The following is a 16,262-nucleotide window of genomic DNA, read 5'->3' as shown; positions in this document are numbered from 1 at the left end:
GGACCCTGAAGAAAACCAACGTTCTCTATATTTCACCATACTTTGTTTAGACTGTATGGTTTTGCACGCTTGGTTTTTCAGCAACTATACCAAGTACACATGTGATACCATGGACAGAAATGGTTTTGACCTGTGCCCATGTTGAGTCACAGGTGTGCTGTAGTCAAACTGCTCACTGCTGATCTTGGCAATGTTGAACAGATCTTCATTTCTGAGAGCTTGCTTAGGTGTGCATGGAAGTCAAGGAGTATCTTCAAGGGAAAGTATTTCACATACCTCAGTAGTTAATTGTTGAAGGCTCAAGGATCAAAATCTTAATCTATAGCCATCTTGCACCTCCGTTTTGAAAATCAGATCTTCCAGACTTGCAGAATACTTATGAGTGTTAAAGACTTTATATTTGCGGCAACAGCTGTATTGGTAGAAACTTACCATAGCCAAAACCCCAAAACTCTAGAAGATCCCAAAAGATACTTTTTTCCCTGTTCTTTCCTTGTAAAAAGTATCAAATTATGCAATTTAAACTGCTAGAATTGTTTATTAAAGGTCTTTATGCTTAGTTTAAAATCCTATATTGTGTGTTACCCACACATCTCCGCTTGCATGCTGAGTAACTTCCTCTTCACTCCAAAGGCAACAGTGATTATAATGTTTGTCATGCAGGTGCAATTTAAAGTCACTGTATGGGTAATTTAACTCTACCCTTTGATAATGTATATTTTAAATTACCAGTTCAGGAAACACTGAAGATTACTACTTTCACTTAAGAAAATAGGTATATGAAATAATAGGGCAAGACATCTATGTTACCAGGCAGGCCTGTGCCTGCGAGTCATTAGTTTAACAATCCTTTGGACAGTTTTCAAGGTTGGGTTTTTTTTGTTGTTTGCTTGGGTTCTTTGTTTCTAAATAGACAAGGATTTCCAATGTTCCTTTTTTGTTTCAGAACTGTTTTAGTCTGCTTGTTGAATTCAGGAGTATTGTAGCTGCTTATACACAGAATGCTACCTTATAATGAAAATAGCTTTCATTATTATCTCAGTTTCTATGCCAGAGTGTTCCCCCCAAAATCAAAACCTTGGAGTTTGTTTATTTAGTTGACAAAACCATGCAAATCCATATTCAAATTCTCTCTTTCAATTTGCTTGGCATAGTAATCATCATAAAAAAGCTAGAGAATGAAAGAATCACTATGGATCAATGGAGAAAAAGTATATTTAATGTAAAAAATATTCTGACCATAGTAATCGTTTTCAAAGGGCATTTTTAATGGCAAGGAATATATATCGAATGAGAGGGGGACTCTATAGAAGGAAGAGAAAGGTGAGGAAATGTATGGTGGTCTTTTCTTGCAGATGTGTGCATCTGCTTCATTAGGAGACTTCATAGCACTGACCATGTGGTCCATCTGTAAGTATTGTAAAATCTTGGAGACACATGGGTCAGCTTCCTAGCAATTCAGTCTATTAATGTTGTCATTAGTTTTGCTGTAGGTTTTTTTTCTGACAAGTAGGATGAGATGTGCTCTCTCTCTTAACTGCCGAAATGAGTCTTCCAAATAAGCCTAGAGCTGAATTGCTTGAGAAGTTTATAAATAAAACTTCTGCGTGGGAAGGTGGTGATCCCTACCCATTCACTGTTCATAGTTAAGCTCAGTAGTGCTATAAAATGTAAATATTACTCTACTTAAAGTTAACATAATTTTACATTTTAAACAAGCAGTAATAAATATTAAACAAATGATAGATAGTAGCTGACACAATGAAAGGATATTTGTAATGACAGGAGATTCAAAAAGTTGTATGAATGCCATAATATATAAAGCTGAGTAGTAATGTATATATCAAAGATGGCTTGGAGAAGGAAAACTCATTAAAATTGGGAAACATTGCAGTGAATTTTTAAAGCCAGGCACACTTGTGAAGAATTGCTAATACTAGGAAATTCATTTGAATTTATAATATACTAGTATTATATTATAGTCTGATGAAAAACAATGCAAACATGACTTAGGCATCTGTACATGTAGCACTTCTCTTTATAAAGGATTTGAGAGCTTAATGGATATTTAGTAGCCTTTAACTTGGAAAAACAATGTGACTCTTAAGATTCAAGTGCAGTGCAGGGAACATTTATATATTACCTAAAATATTACAGAGTTTTAACTAGCTATGGAGAAGACAACATGCAGTGTACTTAATTCTGTCAGATGTGGCCTTCTCAATCATTGCTAAAGTTTACGTTTACAGAACTAAATTAACAACATCCTTGCAAAGCACACTGTGGACACATCCGATGAGCACTTTAGTTCTAGGGTTTATTACACTTTTAATGTGAATCTCCTGATCATCTCTGCTTTTTATAATTCAGTTTGCGTTGTGTAGCTCTTTGCTAGAGCCATGTCGTCTTCATAGATGAGACTGGACCTAAAGCTGAAGAGTAGTTACCAATTCATGCAATTTGAAAGTTACTTTTACAATGTCATGTGATATTTGTGAGCCTTCCTAAATCAGAGGAAATCAACTGGCTTTTTAATCTCTAAATTATATTTAGAATCTAGCTTATAAATCATTTAGTATTTTAAAAACATCACCTGAGAGAACTCTCAATACAAACCACAGCTACTTAAGTAGGGCTAAAAAAACCTCTGCTAAAAACCACACGTTGGCTAACATGCTATAGTAGAACTGCATTTTCCAGTCTGGATAACTTTTCTGACCTCCCTATCATTGTCCTGCTAACCAGGTGCCAGCGTCAAAAAGCGAAGTCCAAGCTTTAAGAGACCTCTGATATGATTTGGTTTGTGCCAATTACGGTATCACCTATGTTGTTCATTGTGAGCAGTTTACCACAGAATCAGGTAACCACTCTGCCTATGGAGACCCACTTATGCCACGCTCTCAGCTCAGGTTTGTTCAGGGGTATGAACCTTGACTCATATTTAAAGCTTGTGGGATTTCTGAGCTTGGTTTCTTTGCAAAAATTTTGCAGTCCATTTTAAACCTAGTGATCTGAAACTCTCCATTATCTTACATCCTCATAAGGGTGGGTGGCTGGACTAGAAAGCTTAGGAGCACAGTCCAATTCCTCATTACCCAAAGTACTTTTTTCCCTCCTAAAGTCTGGGCACTCAAAGCTTTTGGGCATTTGTAACATTTCTAATATGCAGTTGGTAAGGGACTTTTATCTGAGCATCAGTTATTTGAGAAAGCATCCCCTGATTGATAATGAAAGAGGACTGGCCCTTCTGGGTTTCCTATCAGAAGCAAAGTGGTTGCCAACCATGCCACAGCTCTCTGGGGTTGCAGGCCTTCGGCAGACGCAGGAACGGTGAGGGTGATATTATTCATTTGAATCCGTGATTCTAAACTTTGCTTTGAGTAGGTATGTTTATACCGACACCAGATTGTGCTACAGTCAGTCAGGCTATACGTGGTAGCAATATTTTGCTAGTATGGGGTCAGGTTACAGGCCTGAGGCTGAGAGGTTATCTGTCTCTTTTTATACAAGAGAACCACTAGCTGCTTTTTTTTCATATACTTTAACTGCTCCAGCTCTCAGAAATGTTGTTATTGGCATGCATGTTATTTTTATAAATTGCATTAAAGATATTCCATTCTCTGTCATCATTTATCTGAAAAAAACCCAAGTAGCCCAACTTGACTGTGATATAAACATTTCATTCATTCATTTAAAAAATGTGATAAGTGAGAGAAATGTGGGTTGGAAATGTAGCCAGCAGCCTGGAAAGCACATGATAGGAGTTGGGAAACAGCACAGCGGATATCTGCACTTCAGCTGAATGCTTAAAGTTTGTTCCAGACCATTAGGGTTGAACATTTGCAACCAACAGTTATGTGAGTAACACATATTTGAGTGCAGAGTGCACAATATTTTCCATTTACTGTACCCTGGTGCTGGTATGTTTTTTCTTTCTCTAAAAAATAGGAAAGATTGAATTTGACAGATATGAAATGTAATCCCAAAGTAACAACTAATCTTAATCCAAAATACTCAAACTTCATTAACGCAGGTTTGCACTCAAAAAATACACTGAAAGGCCCGGAGGGGAATGGCTGAATTTACAGAGATGCTCAAGCATCAGAGCGCCCAGTGGGGGCTATCTGAGTTGAGTACCATGGAAATTCAGACTACTTTTCCACATCTTTGTGCACGTGTTTAGGTTGCCAATTTGAAAATATTGCCCTCAGTTTATTTCAGTTCAAACTCCTCGCAGTGAAATTCTTCCATACTTTGTAGGATTCATCCACACAGGCAAAACAACTGGTAGCTAAAAGATCTTTTCTGTTGCCTCCTAAAAATGATTGATATGATTATGTAAGTACAGGAGTGACATATGCTAATGCAACAATGAGATGTTATTCTAGTCATAATTTGAATGAAAGTCCCATAGTCATTCACTATAACATTAAACAATAGTATTAAAGTGTTCCTACGGTCATTACAGAAACAGATGAAAAATACCCATATGTTTTTTTTTTTTTTTTCCCTTGAATCAGGCTGTTAAAGCTCCTGAACATGAAATTAAAGATGAATCTGAACAGCCATTTACATGTTTATAGGATTAAAATCCCACCTAAACCATGTGTTTATCATGACCACACACTCTACTGCGTAGCATCTGTTGTCATGAGCACAGATTTAATAGCAGCATACTTCTGTAAAATTAAAAAAGTATATTGTTTGTAATATATACTGTATAACTCAATAACTGTTACTTATGAACAAGCGTGTTTTAAAACAAAGCAAAATAATGCAGTATTTCTGTGAGAAAACTAATTAAGTTTTAACTAGAAACACACAGCATTGTTTTTAAACAAGTTGAATTGCTTTTAATGTTGGTGCTGTGCTTAAATCATCCTCAAATCACAGAGAAATTTCTCCCATTCTGTAGGATAATGGGAAGATATTTTCTTTAAATATTTTTGTTCCTCTAGTGTAGTCTTATCCTGTAAGTATCTTCAGAGTTCCATGCTGCTTGTCATTCATTTTGTTCCCTCAAACACTTTGCAACCTTTGCAACTGTCTGAAGAAAGAAGGGAAAAATGGGTCTGAAAATTAGAGATTTCTGAAGGCTATTAGGAGGTTTATGACCATTCTTTGTTGTTGAAACAAGTTGTGTAGCGGTGTCACTGGCCACCAGCTAATAGCAGCATGGTTGTAAGCCAGGAAAAGGAAAATAGTTCAGTGCAAGTGAACAATAAATGGTGGTATTTGGGATCCTCAGTCTGAACAGCCTAACATGACTGTGTCCCCTCTACGGCTGTCTGGCCCACCCTCGGTCCTGTACAAAATATGCTGCATTCAACACATTTCTTTACGATTGGGTGTGTCTGGGGCTATGTAAATGGCTGCTTATTAGTAGGGAAACCTCAGGTCTGTTTTCAGTTTATATCCTGTCCAAAACTTAACATCAGTGGACAAGGAAATGGATTCTCTCTCCTGCATGGAAATACAGACTAAGCTGTTTAACAGTAATATTGATTTCCTTTAATAGCAGAGGTTATAGTCAAATAGTAGAGAGTAAACAACTTAAAGGTTAGGTTTGCTTAGCTGGACAAGACACATCTCTTGCATGTTTGAAATTGAATTACCTTAGCTTTGCCGGTTATGGATCCAGCTATGTTAGGAAAGGAAAGTTGCAGCCAGCAGCATCTCAGAGACAAGATGTTAAGCCTACCACATACAGATTTTGCACCTTATGATTCAGGTAGTTGTAGTGAAGCAATGACCTGCATTAAGAAGGGAAATAAGTGACTAAGTGTGTGATTTTCAAGTTGGCCAGTAAACTGGTCTTCTTCCTTCAGGAGATACAGGAGCCTCATGACTACAGCAGCCAGGAATCAAAAAAGGGTCTAGCTCTGCCTTGCTACTGCTCTGCCTGTTTTCATCAATATGGGAGATGCTCCGAAATCCCTAAGGGGACAGACTGCAGAGGCCCTGCAACAAAGCCACCTGCTGCAGCGACTAATAACCACCTTCTCTCTGTCCCTTTCTTACTGCTTGTCCCAACATCCCTGCCCTTTCCCCCATCTTGCAACATTTCCCTCCTTTCCAGGGAAGTTTGTCCCTCTCCCTTACTGATACTTTGCCACCCAAGAGGTTCAGAGGCTGGAAGATGAAAGGAAGAGAAAGAAGCACATGGTGCGGAAAGAGGGCAGTGCACCAAGGGTAGTGTCAGCTCAATCCCTACTCTGCTACTGCCCTGAGTATATCTTCTAATTATTCCTCCTTACAGGAGAAAGTAATACTTGTAATAAGAAAAAGAGCTGACCTTTTTGAAATTAGGTTCGTTGGTTCGTTTTTTTTTTTTAAACGTAGTCTGTGGAAGAAATTATTATGATCAAAATATAATATAACTGTATGAAAATGTTTATATATACAAGCAAAAGGAAGAGATTCAAACTGGAAAATAAAACCAGGTTTGAATGTAGTGTGCTGGCTCTTTTAGAACAGGTGTTGTAGCCTGCACTTAGCTTTAGGCATCACATTTCACCCCGTTCGGGATGCATTTCTCTGCAGGATCACTATTTGCCCATTAAAGAGAGAGAAAGACCCTCCTGCAGAGGATGATTCAGATCACCGAAGCCAAGCTCCTGCTCTGAATTATCCTTGAATAGTCTGTGGCTCTGCATGTACTCTGTTCAAAGTTGGGGCTGATTACCCTTCAATGTAGGAACCTGAGTTACATGCATAAAGGCAGCTGGTGTGACTGCCCTCCAAGAGTTGTATTACAGTCCTGTTATGATGCTTTCCGTATTCTAGGCTATCTTAAGAAATTAGAAAGAACTGGTTCTCTGTGGGAAGAGTCATTTAGCCACCAGACACACGTTAAAAGTGTGCTTTCTTATCATGCCTTCATAAGCACAACTTTAGCAAATATGATTATGAATGCAGTAGTACTTGAATTCCAAGTCTTCCTATTTCATTCCGCAATAATAAATTAATTTTCAACAGATAAATACTTGCACTTTTGAGCAAATATTTACTATTTCCAAGTAAAACATGAAGCTGGGGGTTTTTTCCCAAATCAATTTGTATATTTGTGTGGATGCTTTTATATCAGCTGATACAGAAATAGGTTAGAAAGAAACAGATAAAGTGTGTGCAACATGAGAAAAGTCTTGTGTAATGCTCTGACTCAAAATGCAGAGTTTCTTGCAGATTTACTCTCTATTCTTATTTTTAGTTCATTAACAAAACAGTTTGGCATGACTAGATTTTCTTCCTCCTTTCTCTGCCCCTTCAAAGTATTAAGTGTCTTCCTTCCTCACCTTCCCCACAAAGTGAAGAAGCAGTTTGTGTTCAGGTCTGTTTTAAGTCTCTGAACCTGCACATCAAATAAACCAAACTAGTTCCTCGGTGCATGAAAGATGGAGGAGAAATTGTTAATAAAGCTCTTATTGACTCAAAGTGGCTTCAACGTAACAGGAACCCAAACAGTTTATTCCATTTTATATATGGAGACATATGCAAGGCTTTTTCTGTGCTGTCACTATCCAATGATGGTGATGATACTGGTGTAAAGGAAAAAGGTTCAAATCAAAAGATTTACATTACTTAACACAAAAAGAGCTTTACCATTTAAACATGAAACTTTCTCCATAAATATTAAACATAGACATTCTTTTGTTTGTTAAACCAGCAAGAAAGTTCAATAAAACCCCTTACTCTGTCCCTGAGAGTTGGCTCCCATACTGCCAGTGACACAAATGACGGCCTAAGCCAGCAGGTGTTCAGAAATGCTTATTGTAATATAAACTTTAGAGACTCACAGTGGAGCTCACTTAAAAGACAAGACCATTTTCATTACTTTGTCAGCAACTTTCCTTATTTCCCACTGCAGTCATGGAAGCTGTTCAGCATTGCTAGAGTTTTTTCTCCCTTGCAACTGAATCTTGGCATACGCAGGGAAACATTTTGGTGGAATATTTCAGTATTTGAAAGGCTTTGTTCTCACTGTGTATATGCACCTTTTGTTTTCTGTGAATGTTCAGCTCCTGAGACTTACTGGCATGAACATTCACTGAAAATGAATTTCAGAGAAGTATGCGCATGTCACCATGGAAACTGAAAGCTGAACTCAAACAGAAGACCTGCTGCTGGGATGATTGTGTGCTTTATCCAGTTTGGGCATGGAAGCAGTGAAGCAGTGCCATGTGAATTATCTGAATAGTCACAGAGCAACTGCAGTGGTTGTGACTGGCAGAAACTTCTTTGCCATTGATCTGGTGAGGGTAAGAATACCTCATGACTGTGAAATGATCTTAAATTACAGCAGCTGAAAGAAGTATAATTTGCTTGTGCACATTCTATTAATAGAAAAGAAAGCTAAACTGGACATATTTTTTTTTTGCCCTTAATTATTTGCTCGACTCGATCTCTGTCTTCAATCCTCTCTCTTCACTTGTTGATAAGTTAATCCTTTGCCTGTGACCTCACAAGTCAATGACTGGTGAGGACACGCACTTGGCTTTACAACTTCAAGATTATGTTTGAGAATTGTGAAAGGGAAAACATTCATTTACTGCTGGTGGAAGGTAAAATTTTCTTTTTAATTTATATCTAGTATGGTGGATGAGAAGCTAGCTGTTCCACTTTGCAAGATATTATTATGCACTATGGAAACAAAAGCTGCAGTGAGCCAAAATTTTCATCTTTTTGTGGGTGACATCTTTTTTAGATGACAGTCACATGTTCTGTGGACGTCATCATAAGGTTAGACACTTCACAAAGATCTGTAATAGATAAACAGACTGTAGATTTGTAAGAATATTCGCTATTTGGTAAACGGAACAAGTGTAATTAGTTGATATCTACCATATAATTCCTGAAGTAGGAAAGTTTTTTTGACTTAACATAATATATTGCTTTTTGCAGTTCCATTAATTCATAATTTCTATCAATCCATGCATATACTGCATTCCCCAGGTCTAGCAAAATTTTCTGTAAGTGTAGGACTTAATTCCTACAAACCTTTGTAGTTTTTGACTTTTTTTGTCAGAGAAGCCATATAGTAATTTACTCGGCATCATAGTTATGTAGTGGAAACTTTCTTATGTCTTGAAGTGCTTTCTGTTTTCATTCCAGCTAGGTGAAGTGATAGGAAAAGCTCCCAAATTTTTATTTACTTCTCCCCGCCCCCCCGCACACCCTCCCCTTCTTTGGGGAAGCAATAGCCTATACTGTGCGGCCCTTACGCCACCTCAGAGAAGTGGGTGAAAGAAGAAATAAAATGGGAAATGTGCCCACCTTTCATGAAATTGGCACCTCTAAGCCTGGCTGTATGGTACATGCTTTCTCACAGGCTTCAGTATTTACCAGGGGGGCCACAAAAAAGGGGCTGTCACAGAAGGTCTTGGAGTCAGGCACGCCATAGGTACAACAGAAGAGTGATTACTCCCTTCTCATCAAAAAAGAGAAATTCATCATTTGGCATCCAATTAATTGTTACAACACTTTCTACCCTTCAGGTCCTTTTCTGAGCTAGTTTTAAAGACACAATACATAGAAGTTTCAGATTGCACAAAATCCAAATACTGCTAATTCCTTGGAATGAAATTAATTTTTTTTTCTATTCTTTAGGGTTTGATTTATTCGTAACTGTTTTGAGAAATTCATGCAGTACAGTTTTGCTGTTATTGTCTGCTAAAGGTTTTCCCTCCTTTCCTTTTATTGGCCCCATTTCTCCCACACACAAATCCACAAAGCCACAGATGCTCAATTACAATGATGTCAGTCTTGCTACATGCTCCAGCTGTTTGGTAGGTACATTTATAAAGTTGAGCCTTTTACATTATGCCATAAATGTATATTTCATGTATAAACATAAAGCTAACATACTGCAGATCACTCTAAGTGTAATTTTAATGGAGGTTCAGTAAGTTTAAAAAATACTGAAAAGTGTTTAATCTTTCCGTTGGCAACATTTTTATAGTAATTTTTCCAAATTTTTTTTTCTGAAGCTAGGTTTGAATATTCCCTGCCCCCTCCGCTATTTCATCTTCTGTGATCTTTGGAAAAAGCAAGGAGTTATTTTAGTAAGACAATATGTATTTTAAATAAAGATGTCTGAGGAAAAATAGTATGTTTCTCTCCACATCGTCTTGGTGCTCAAACCCTCACTTAACGTTCTGTACATTTACCAGCATACCACATTGAAAAACACCTAATTCCTGGAATTGCCATTTTTCGATGATATTCGATATGGCAGATATTCTGTTGATACCATGTACAAATTCTGACAGATTGTTTTAAAAAATTTTCAAGAATCGGGTATAAGCCATAAAGCCTTTCTTTGTGTTGTGTCCTGAATTTCAAAGAAAAGGCTAAACAGTGCCTACTTGGCTCTGCCTCCTCCCCCTTTTCTCTTTGGTACGTGCTTAGGAGTTTGGCTCATTGTAACTCTGTGGATCATTGAATAGTGCCCACAGGATCCTTCCCTGGTCTCCCCTGGGTGCTTTCCTTCTTACAAGTAATGTCTTTATTTCTCACTCTCCTTTTGAGTTTCCTACTTTGTCTTAATTTGAATGTGGTGCTGAGTTATCACCATATTTGTACCATATAGTCGTCATTATTCTAAAATAAATCTCCTCGCTTAGGAAGATTTTGAGGCTTAATCTCTGTTTTGTTGGCTCAGTAATAAAACGACTCCCAAGAGGACAGATGAAAGCTGAGATCTTTCCCAGTAGTTCATGTTGCTTCAAGCAAGAGCCAGAGCGAATAAAGGCCCTAATGTGATTGTAGAGGCTAAAGTTTGGGACCGAGAGTTATCACTACATGGCTGCAGAAGAACCTTTGTTATTTTTTGCAGATCGGTTTCATGTGTACTTAAAAATTCCAGATCATAAATACATAGCTAGGTATTCATAACAGAGCAGATTCAGGATTGAAATCTGAAAAAGAAAAAAATGTGATAAACTCCTTGGTAATTCACTTGTGTCTCAGTCTTCGCTTTAATGTGTCAGCAGTATAAGCCTATCCATTCTGCTTCACTTGTGAAACTTTCAGGTTCATGTACATCTCAGAATGGACAACCATATTCTGTGAACTGAGGGAAACATTGTCCAAAGCCCTCTACTTCTACAAGGTGTGGAGATATAGTATGATATATAAAGTCAATGATATTTGTGACTATAATACAGGTGCTGTTGACAAGTTCAAAAAGCCCTAACAAAACCTGTTGCTCAGAAATACAGATGATGTCACCATTATTTGATTTCTTTTTAATTTGCAGGTCTTTTGTTATCCAGCAAATCCCAAGCAGCAATCTCTTCATGGTGGTAGTAGATAATGAATGCTTCTGTGATTCTGTCCCACCAATTACCATGGCACCTATAGAAATAAGGTATATCCTTTTATTTGCAAAGTTGTCAGAAGGAGATTCAAGATCCAAATGTTGAAAAATTTCTTATTATGTAAAACTTGCAACATGACTTAAGAATGCATTGTTACCAATTATAAAGTGCTGGGTCTGTTTGAAACTAAGCCAGCTGAGAATGCATTCTTACTTATTTTCAAGGAGAATTCACTTTTTTTTTTTTTTTTTTTGAACAGCCAGTACAAATTAAGCAAACACACTTATGTGCATCTTTAAATATGATAAGGTCATGGTCACCTTTAGATAGCTGAACACCTTTCAAATTAGGCCCTAAGTATGTGATTTCCTTATAAGAATGGAGCTCCTGATATTGGAACTTATAAAACTTACAATATAGATAACTTTTTATTTTAGGGTTGGACTGGAATACTGAAAATATTTCAGAATCCTGCTTTCCAAAAAATATAAAAATGTAGTAAAATAAATATATCACTTGATTTTTAGTTGTCCCACATTTTATTTTGTGCTCCTCTGTAGTTCAGGATTTGTTTTCTCACAGAAGTTGGAATTTATCAAAAGTAGCCTGCAGTGTGCTTTTATTGCAGACTTATTATGGAAAGACAGGTCAGCAGTGTAAGTGCAAATGATACTCTCTAAACTACAGATCACTGAGGAGAAAGCAGTAGAATTACTGTCTACCTTTTTTTCTGTTGACCACACGTATCACCTTGGGTTTCTTATGGAGGGGAAGGAAGGAGCTGAAAGATTTTCATTATATTCATTTCCAAACACTCACATAAAACTGCAATGCTCAGACTATCTCTCCTTAACTACCTTGTACATAATGAATCCCTTAAATGTGAACGTTTAAAATCTCAGAAGATAAGACGACGCCCAGAATCTTGTCATGGATTTCACCCTGAAGTAAGTTTCTATCTACTTTTCCTTTCTTTTGGAGTATGGTAGATGTTTTATTTCTTAAAAAAAAAAATAAAATAGGAAAAGTATCTTCTAAGTTGAAACATCAGGAAATATCCTGAACACTCAGAACACAGTAGTAAGGGAAGTGAGTGACACTGTAAGTGCTGCAGATCTTTTCAGCACCCTTGTAGACAATGTCTCGACTTGCTGCTTTTGTAGACTGTTTTGTATCATATAAGAGAACGTGGTAGGATGTGAGCACAAACTGGCAGCCAGGAATATCTGAGAACCTACTCTGGCTCAAGCACTGACCACAAGACTCCTCATTAGATATGGTTGGGAACTTTGTGCTGTTAATGTTTTTTTCATTAACTACTTTCAGAATCTCAACTGTCGTGCTATAGTTTACACATAAATATATCGCTTGATTTTTACTTGCCACACTTTTTATTTTGTGCTCCTTTATAGTTCAGGATTTGTTTTCTCACATAAGTTGGAATTTATCAAAATTAGTCTGCACTGTGCTATTATGTTTACACATAATATTGCTTGGGGGGGTCACTACACATATTTACTACTCTGTGTTCTGCATAGTACTCTTATTTGTATAGGGCCATGGAGATCTGATAGAGACCGGGATGTGATTACAGTGGCTTGTACAGCATATGTTCATAGACATCCATTTTACTCTGGAGTAACTTTATTTCATGCCTTCGAAGGTGTAATGCAATGTAGAATGAGATCTAAAATATGGCATGGAGGGGACTGTGTAATGCTTGTTGATCATGCTCACCTTCAGTCTACAGTCTAAACTTGTTCAAATGAAAATGTGTACCTGTATTACTTCCTGAGTGTATTTAGTTCATGGGTTTTGTTGCTTGTACCAATCCTCTTCTGCCTCTGTAGTTTAGTAATTGATCATGTATCATAATTGAGTGTAATGGCTTGTTTTTATTTTCCTTTTTTTTTTCTTTAGGAAAATGCAAGAGAATGTGGTGGTGTCTCAGGCCTTAGTGCTAAACCTCCTCTTCTTCTTCTTCCTCTGCTGTTGGCGATTTTCTCAAGGTGACATTGACTGATGTGTTCAATTGGCATGCTAATACATGGATAAACTGTGAACTGGGAAATGGTGCAACATAGAGGACATGAAATATAGTCAGAGCATCAGCATTTCATGATTTTAAACTGTTGGTGATGTAAATTCTTAAAGATATGTTGAAAAAAGATTTATCTTTTTACTTTGCAAGTCATGCAGATGTGAATTTGGCATATGGTAGTCATGATTCATCAGAAAAGGACTTGGTAGATAGAGGTGACCATTGCTTTGTCCCATTGAAAACAATTTAAAACTGTGTACTTTTTTCAATAAAGTATATTAAAATCACAGTTTCGGAGTGTATTTTAAGTATGATAATATATTTGTTCCATTAATTAATGATGAGAAGAGAATAAAATACATGGAAGATGTTTTATTATGCTTTTAGCCTATTTCTGAAAAAAATCAGAGAAGAAAATGTGGAGTTAGCTTTTATAATAAGGCAGAATAGCTTTTATTAACAAGTCAAGGGAACACATGTGCATGTATGGAGCTGAGCAGGTAATACGCTGTGCTGATTTATAGTGAAGGTTTTGTTTCTGGAAATAGCTATAAAACATCTCAGCCACATTTAGAAAGTGAGCCAAAGCCTGATTAAAGCCTTTTCCCTAACTTGGGTAAGCTTTAGATCAAATTGGTTGATTTGGTTGCAGATGGCAAAAATAAATACTTTTCATTTGTTACAATTTGTGGGGAAGATATGTAAAATAACCTATATAAAAGGATGATACTGTTCTGTCAATGTTCTGCCCTATAGACGTCACGCCAGCTAGGAGAAGCTTGTTATGAGGAAAATCGTAAGCAGAGAAAGTTTGAATTACAACACATCTGCATCAGCAGAACTCATTATGGTTTTCACTGAGAATTCATTGAGGCTCACCCTCAGTGGGCAAAGATCAAGACCAATATTTTTTTATTCTAGACCTTACATTCTTCTTTGTAAGGGAAATGAGAAGATAAAGAAAATAAGATTTCTGAGTCTTTCAAAATCCTGTAGAAAGAGGGATATTTATCCTACCTCTAGTATAATGAGTATATTCCTCTTGTAATTGGTAGTAATGTCCCTGTTGTGGATATGTTTGCTGAAGATCTTGATCTTTGAAGTACGTTAATCTCTCAGTTTATCTTTGGAGTTTTATATGAAGTAGAACGCTATCAAGAGAGTAACGTGACCTTCTAACAATATCATACATTAGATGCAAAATAAAATGCCACTGTTCTAAATCTGGTGCTTGAAAATGGCAGTTTCCTGATTGGGAGTGAGTATGCTTTTAGCATTAGATAAACGCTAAGCAGATTTGCTGTGTATCTTAGGCGAGAATAGGGACCTAAGCCACTGAGAGGGGCTTTGTTTTAAGCAATACTATCCAGCTTCTAAGAGGAAGAAGTAGTAAAGTAAAATTTCCACTTCAATGCTTTAACGGGTTCAAATGCACTGGTACTTCCTGTGGTACTGAAACCATGCAGATCTTTGTCTGGACTCATAATTTTCTTTTCCTCACCTTTTTTTGGTTAGGAGTGTTTTGCTACAGACTTCTCTGTCCTTCCCTGTTGGTCTCAAAATCAGTCACTATGGGAATAATTTTCCAGCTGACATTCAGTCAATCTGTTGTCCTAGCGACATGCTCTGTTTACTAAGCTAATTGGGAATTCAGAGCATTTTCTACACTTGGACCAACACAGATATCCTGCAGTTCTTTGCTTGGTTTTAGTCTGAGCACCATTCCCCCTTACCCTCCATCATTCTCCCCAAAATTAATCTCAATACTTAATTTATAAAGTATTTTAGTTTCTGATTTTTCTTCTGTGTTTCCGGAATGCACACCACTACAGCCTCATATTGTCCGATGCTGTTCTTTCTCCATGCAAGTTAAATGGCAATGTTAAATGTTTATAAACCAACACAGTCTAGGTGATTTTTCCTTGTTAGTAGAAAGCAAAAAGAAAAATCTTTCTCATTAGAGCCCTTGAAAAGCTCTGCATACAAATGCTTATCCTGTCTGATGTATAAATCATCATTGGTCTTACAAAGAAAAGAAATACATTAAAGAAGAAAATTTATTTCTACTGAACCAAGATGAAAATGCCTAATAATAATTCATTGTTAATTTTAGAAAGAGGTGGACAGTTCTGTAATTAGAAAGGAGCCAGGGAGTAACAAGAGAGATTAAAATATGACAGTCTAAATTAATATTGTGAAAGAGATTAAAATATGGGTATGCAAATGAATATTGCTCAGAGAAATGTGACAGTTCATTTTCACACATTAAGACAAAGTTAAAAAGGCAGAATGTATTGCTGTACACAAACAAGTTACTATGTAAAACAGGATAATCCAAGTAGGTTGCTAAGTGCAAAAACATTTGTTATGAGTTGCCATTTCTTTGCTAAGAAGACATCTTTTTAATTTTGTATTTATTCCTTTAGAAGTTTCTGATGCAGTGTGAATTCAGGTTCATAAAGCCAGTAGTTAAGGAGAAATGGAGATGTTGCCTTGGGTTCACATTTACGGATCTTTGCCTATACAGGTCCTCGTATTAGATTGGGTATGTTCAGTCACTGACATTCGTGTTGCTTTTTCTGAATTTCAAACATCAGTCGTGAGTGCATGAAACAGATCAACAGTAGGCCAGTGATAATGCTGTGAGATATCTATTTATTTGAACTAATTGGCTGCATCTTTGCTAGTAAAGTGAGTGTGTCTGGAAACATTTCTTGGCACTGAGGCCAGCTGGCTCAGAGTGGCGTGTGTATACTTATGCAAGTAAGGTCTCGTGGTCTCCAAAACGGAGTAGCTGCAGTACGAACAGCCGATGTCCAAACTCAGAACCGATGATTATGAGTTTTATGGGACAAAGCTAGCTGACACAGGCCGAAAGCATGCCAAGGGCTGTTTGAAACAGT

General features: G+C 37.1%; 1 protein-coding gene across 6 annotated transcripts in view; it reads left to right on the top strand.

Annotated features, from left to right (window-relative positions):
* CACNA2D3 (calcium voltage-gated channel auxiliary subunit alpha2delta 3) overlaps positions 1–13,648 on the top strand; it is a 476,807-nt gene extending 463,159 nt beyond the window's left edge. For all 6 annotated transcript variants that reach the window (XM_069812301.1, XM_069812302.1, XM_069812303.1 and 3 more), the window contains 3 exons: positions 11,258–11,373; positions 12,186–12,265; positions 13,239–13,648. In XM_069812301.1, the coding sequence (XP_069668402.1) occupies positions 11,258–11,373; positions 12,186–12,265; positions 13,239–13,331 (289 nt within the window). In that variant the 3' untranslated portion in view covers positions 13,332–13,648. The remainder of the gene's footprint in view (positions 1–11,257; positions 11,374–12,185; positions 12,266–13,238) is intronic.
* Positions 13,649–16,262: the final 2,614 nt, after the last annotated feature.

This window comes from Haliaeetus albicilla, chromosome 24 (assembly GCF_947461875.1).
Source record: "Haliaeetus albicilla chromosome 24, bHalAlb1.1, whole genome shotgun sequence".
NCBI lineage: Eukaryota > Metazoa > Chordata > Aves > Accipitriformes > Accipitridae > Haliaeetus > Haliaeetus albicilla.
Note: the sequence above shows the minus strand (reverse complement) of the source record. Positions and strands in the feature narration are given on the sequence as shown.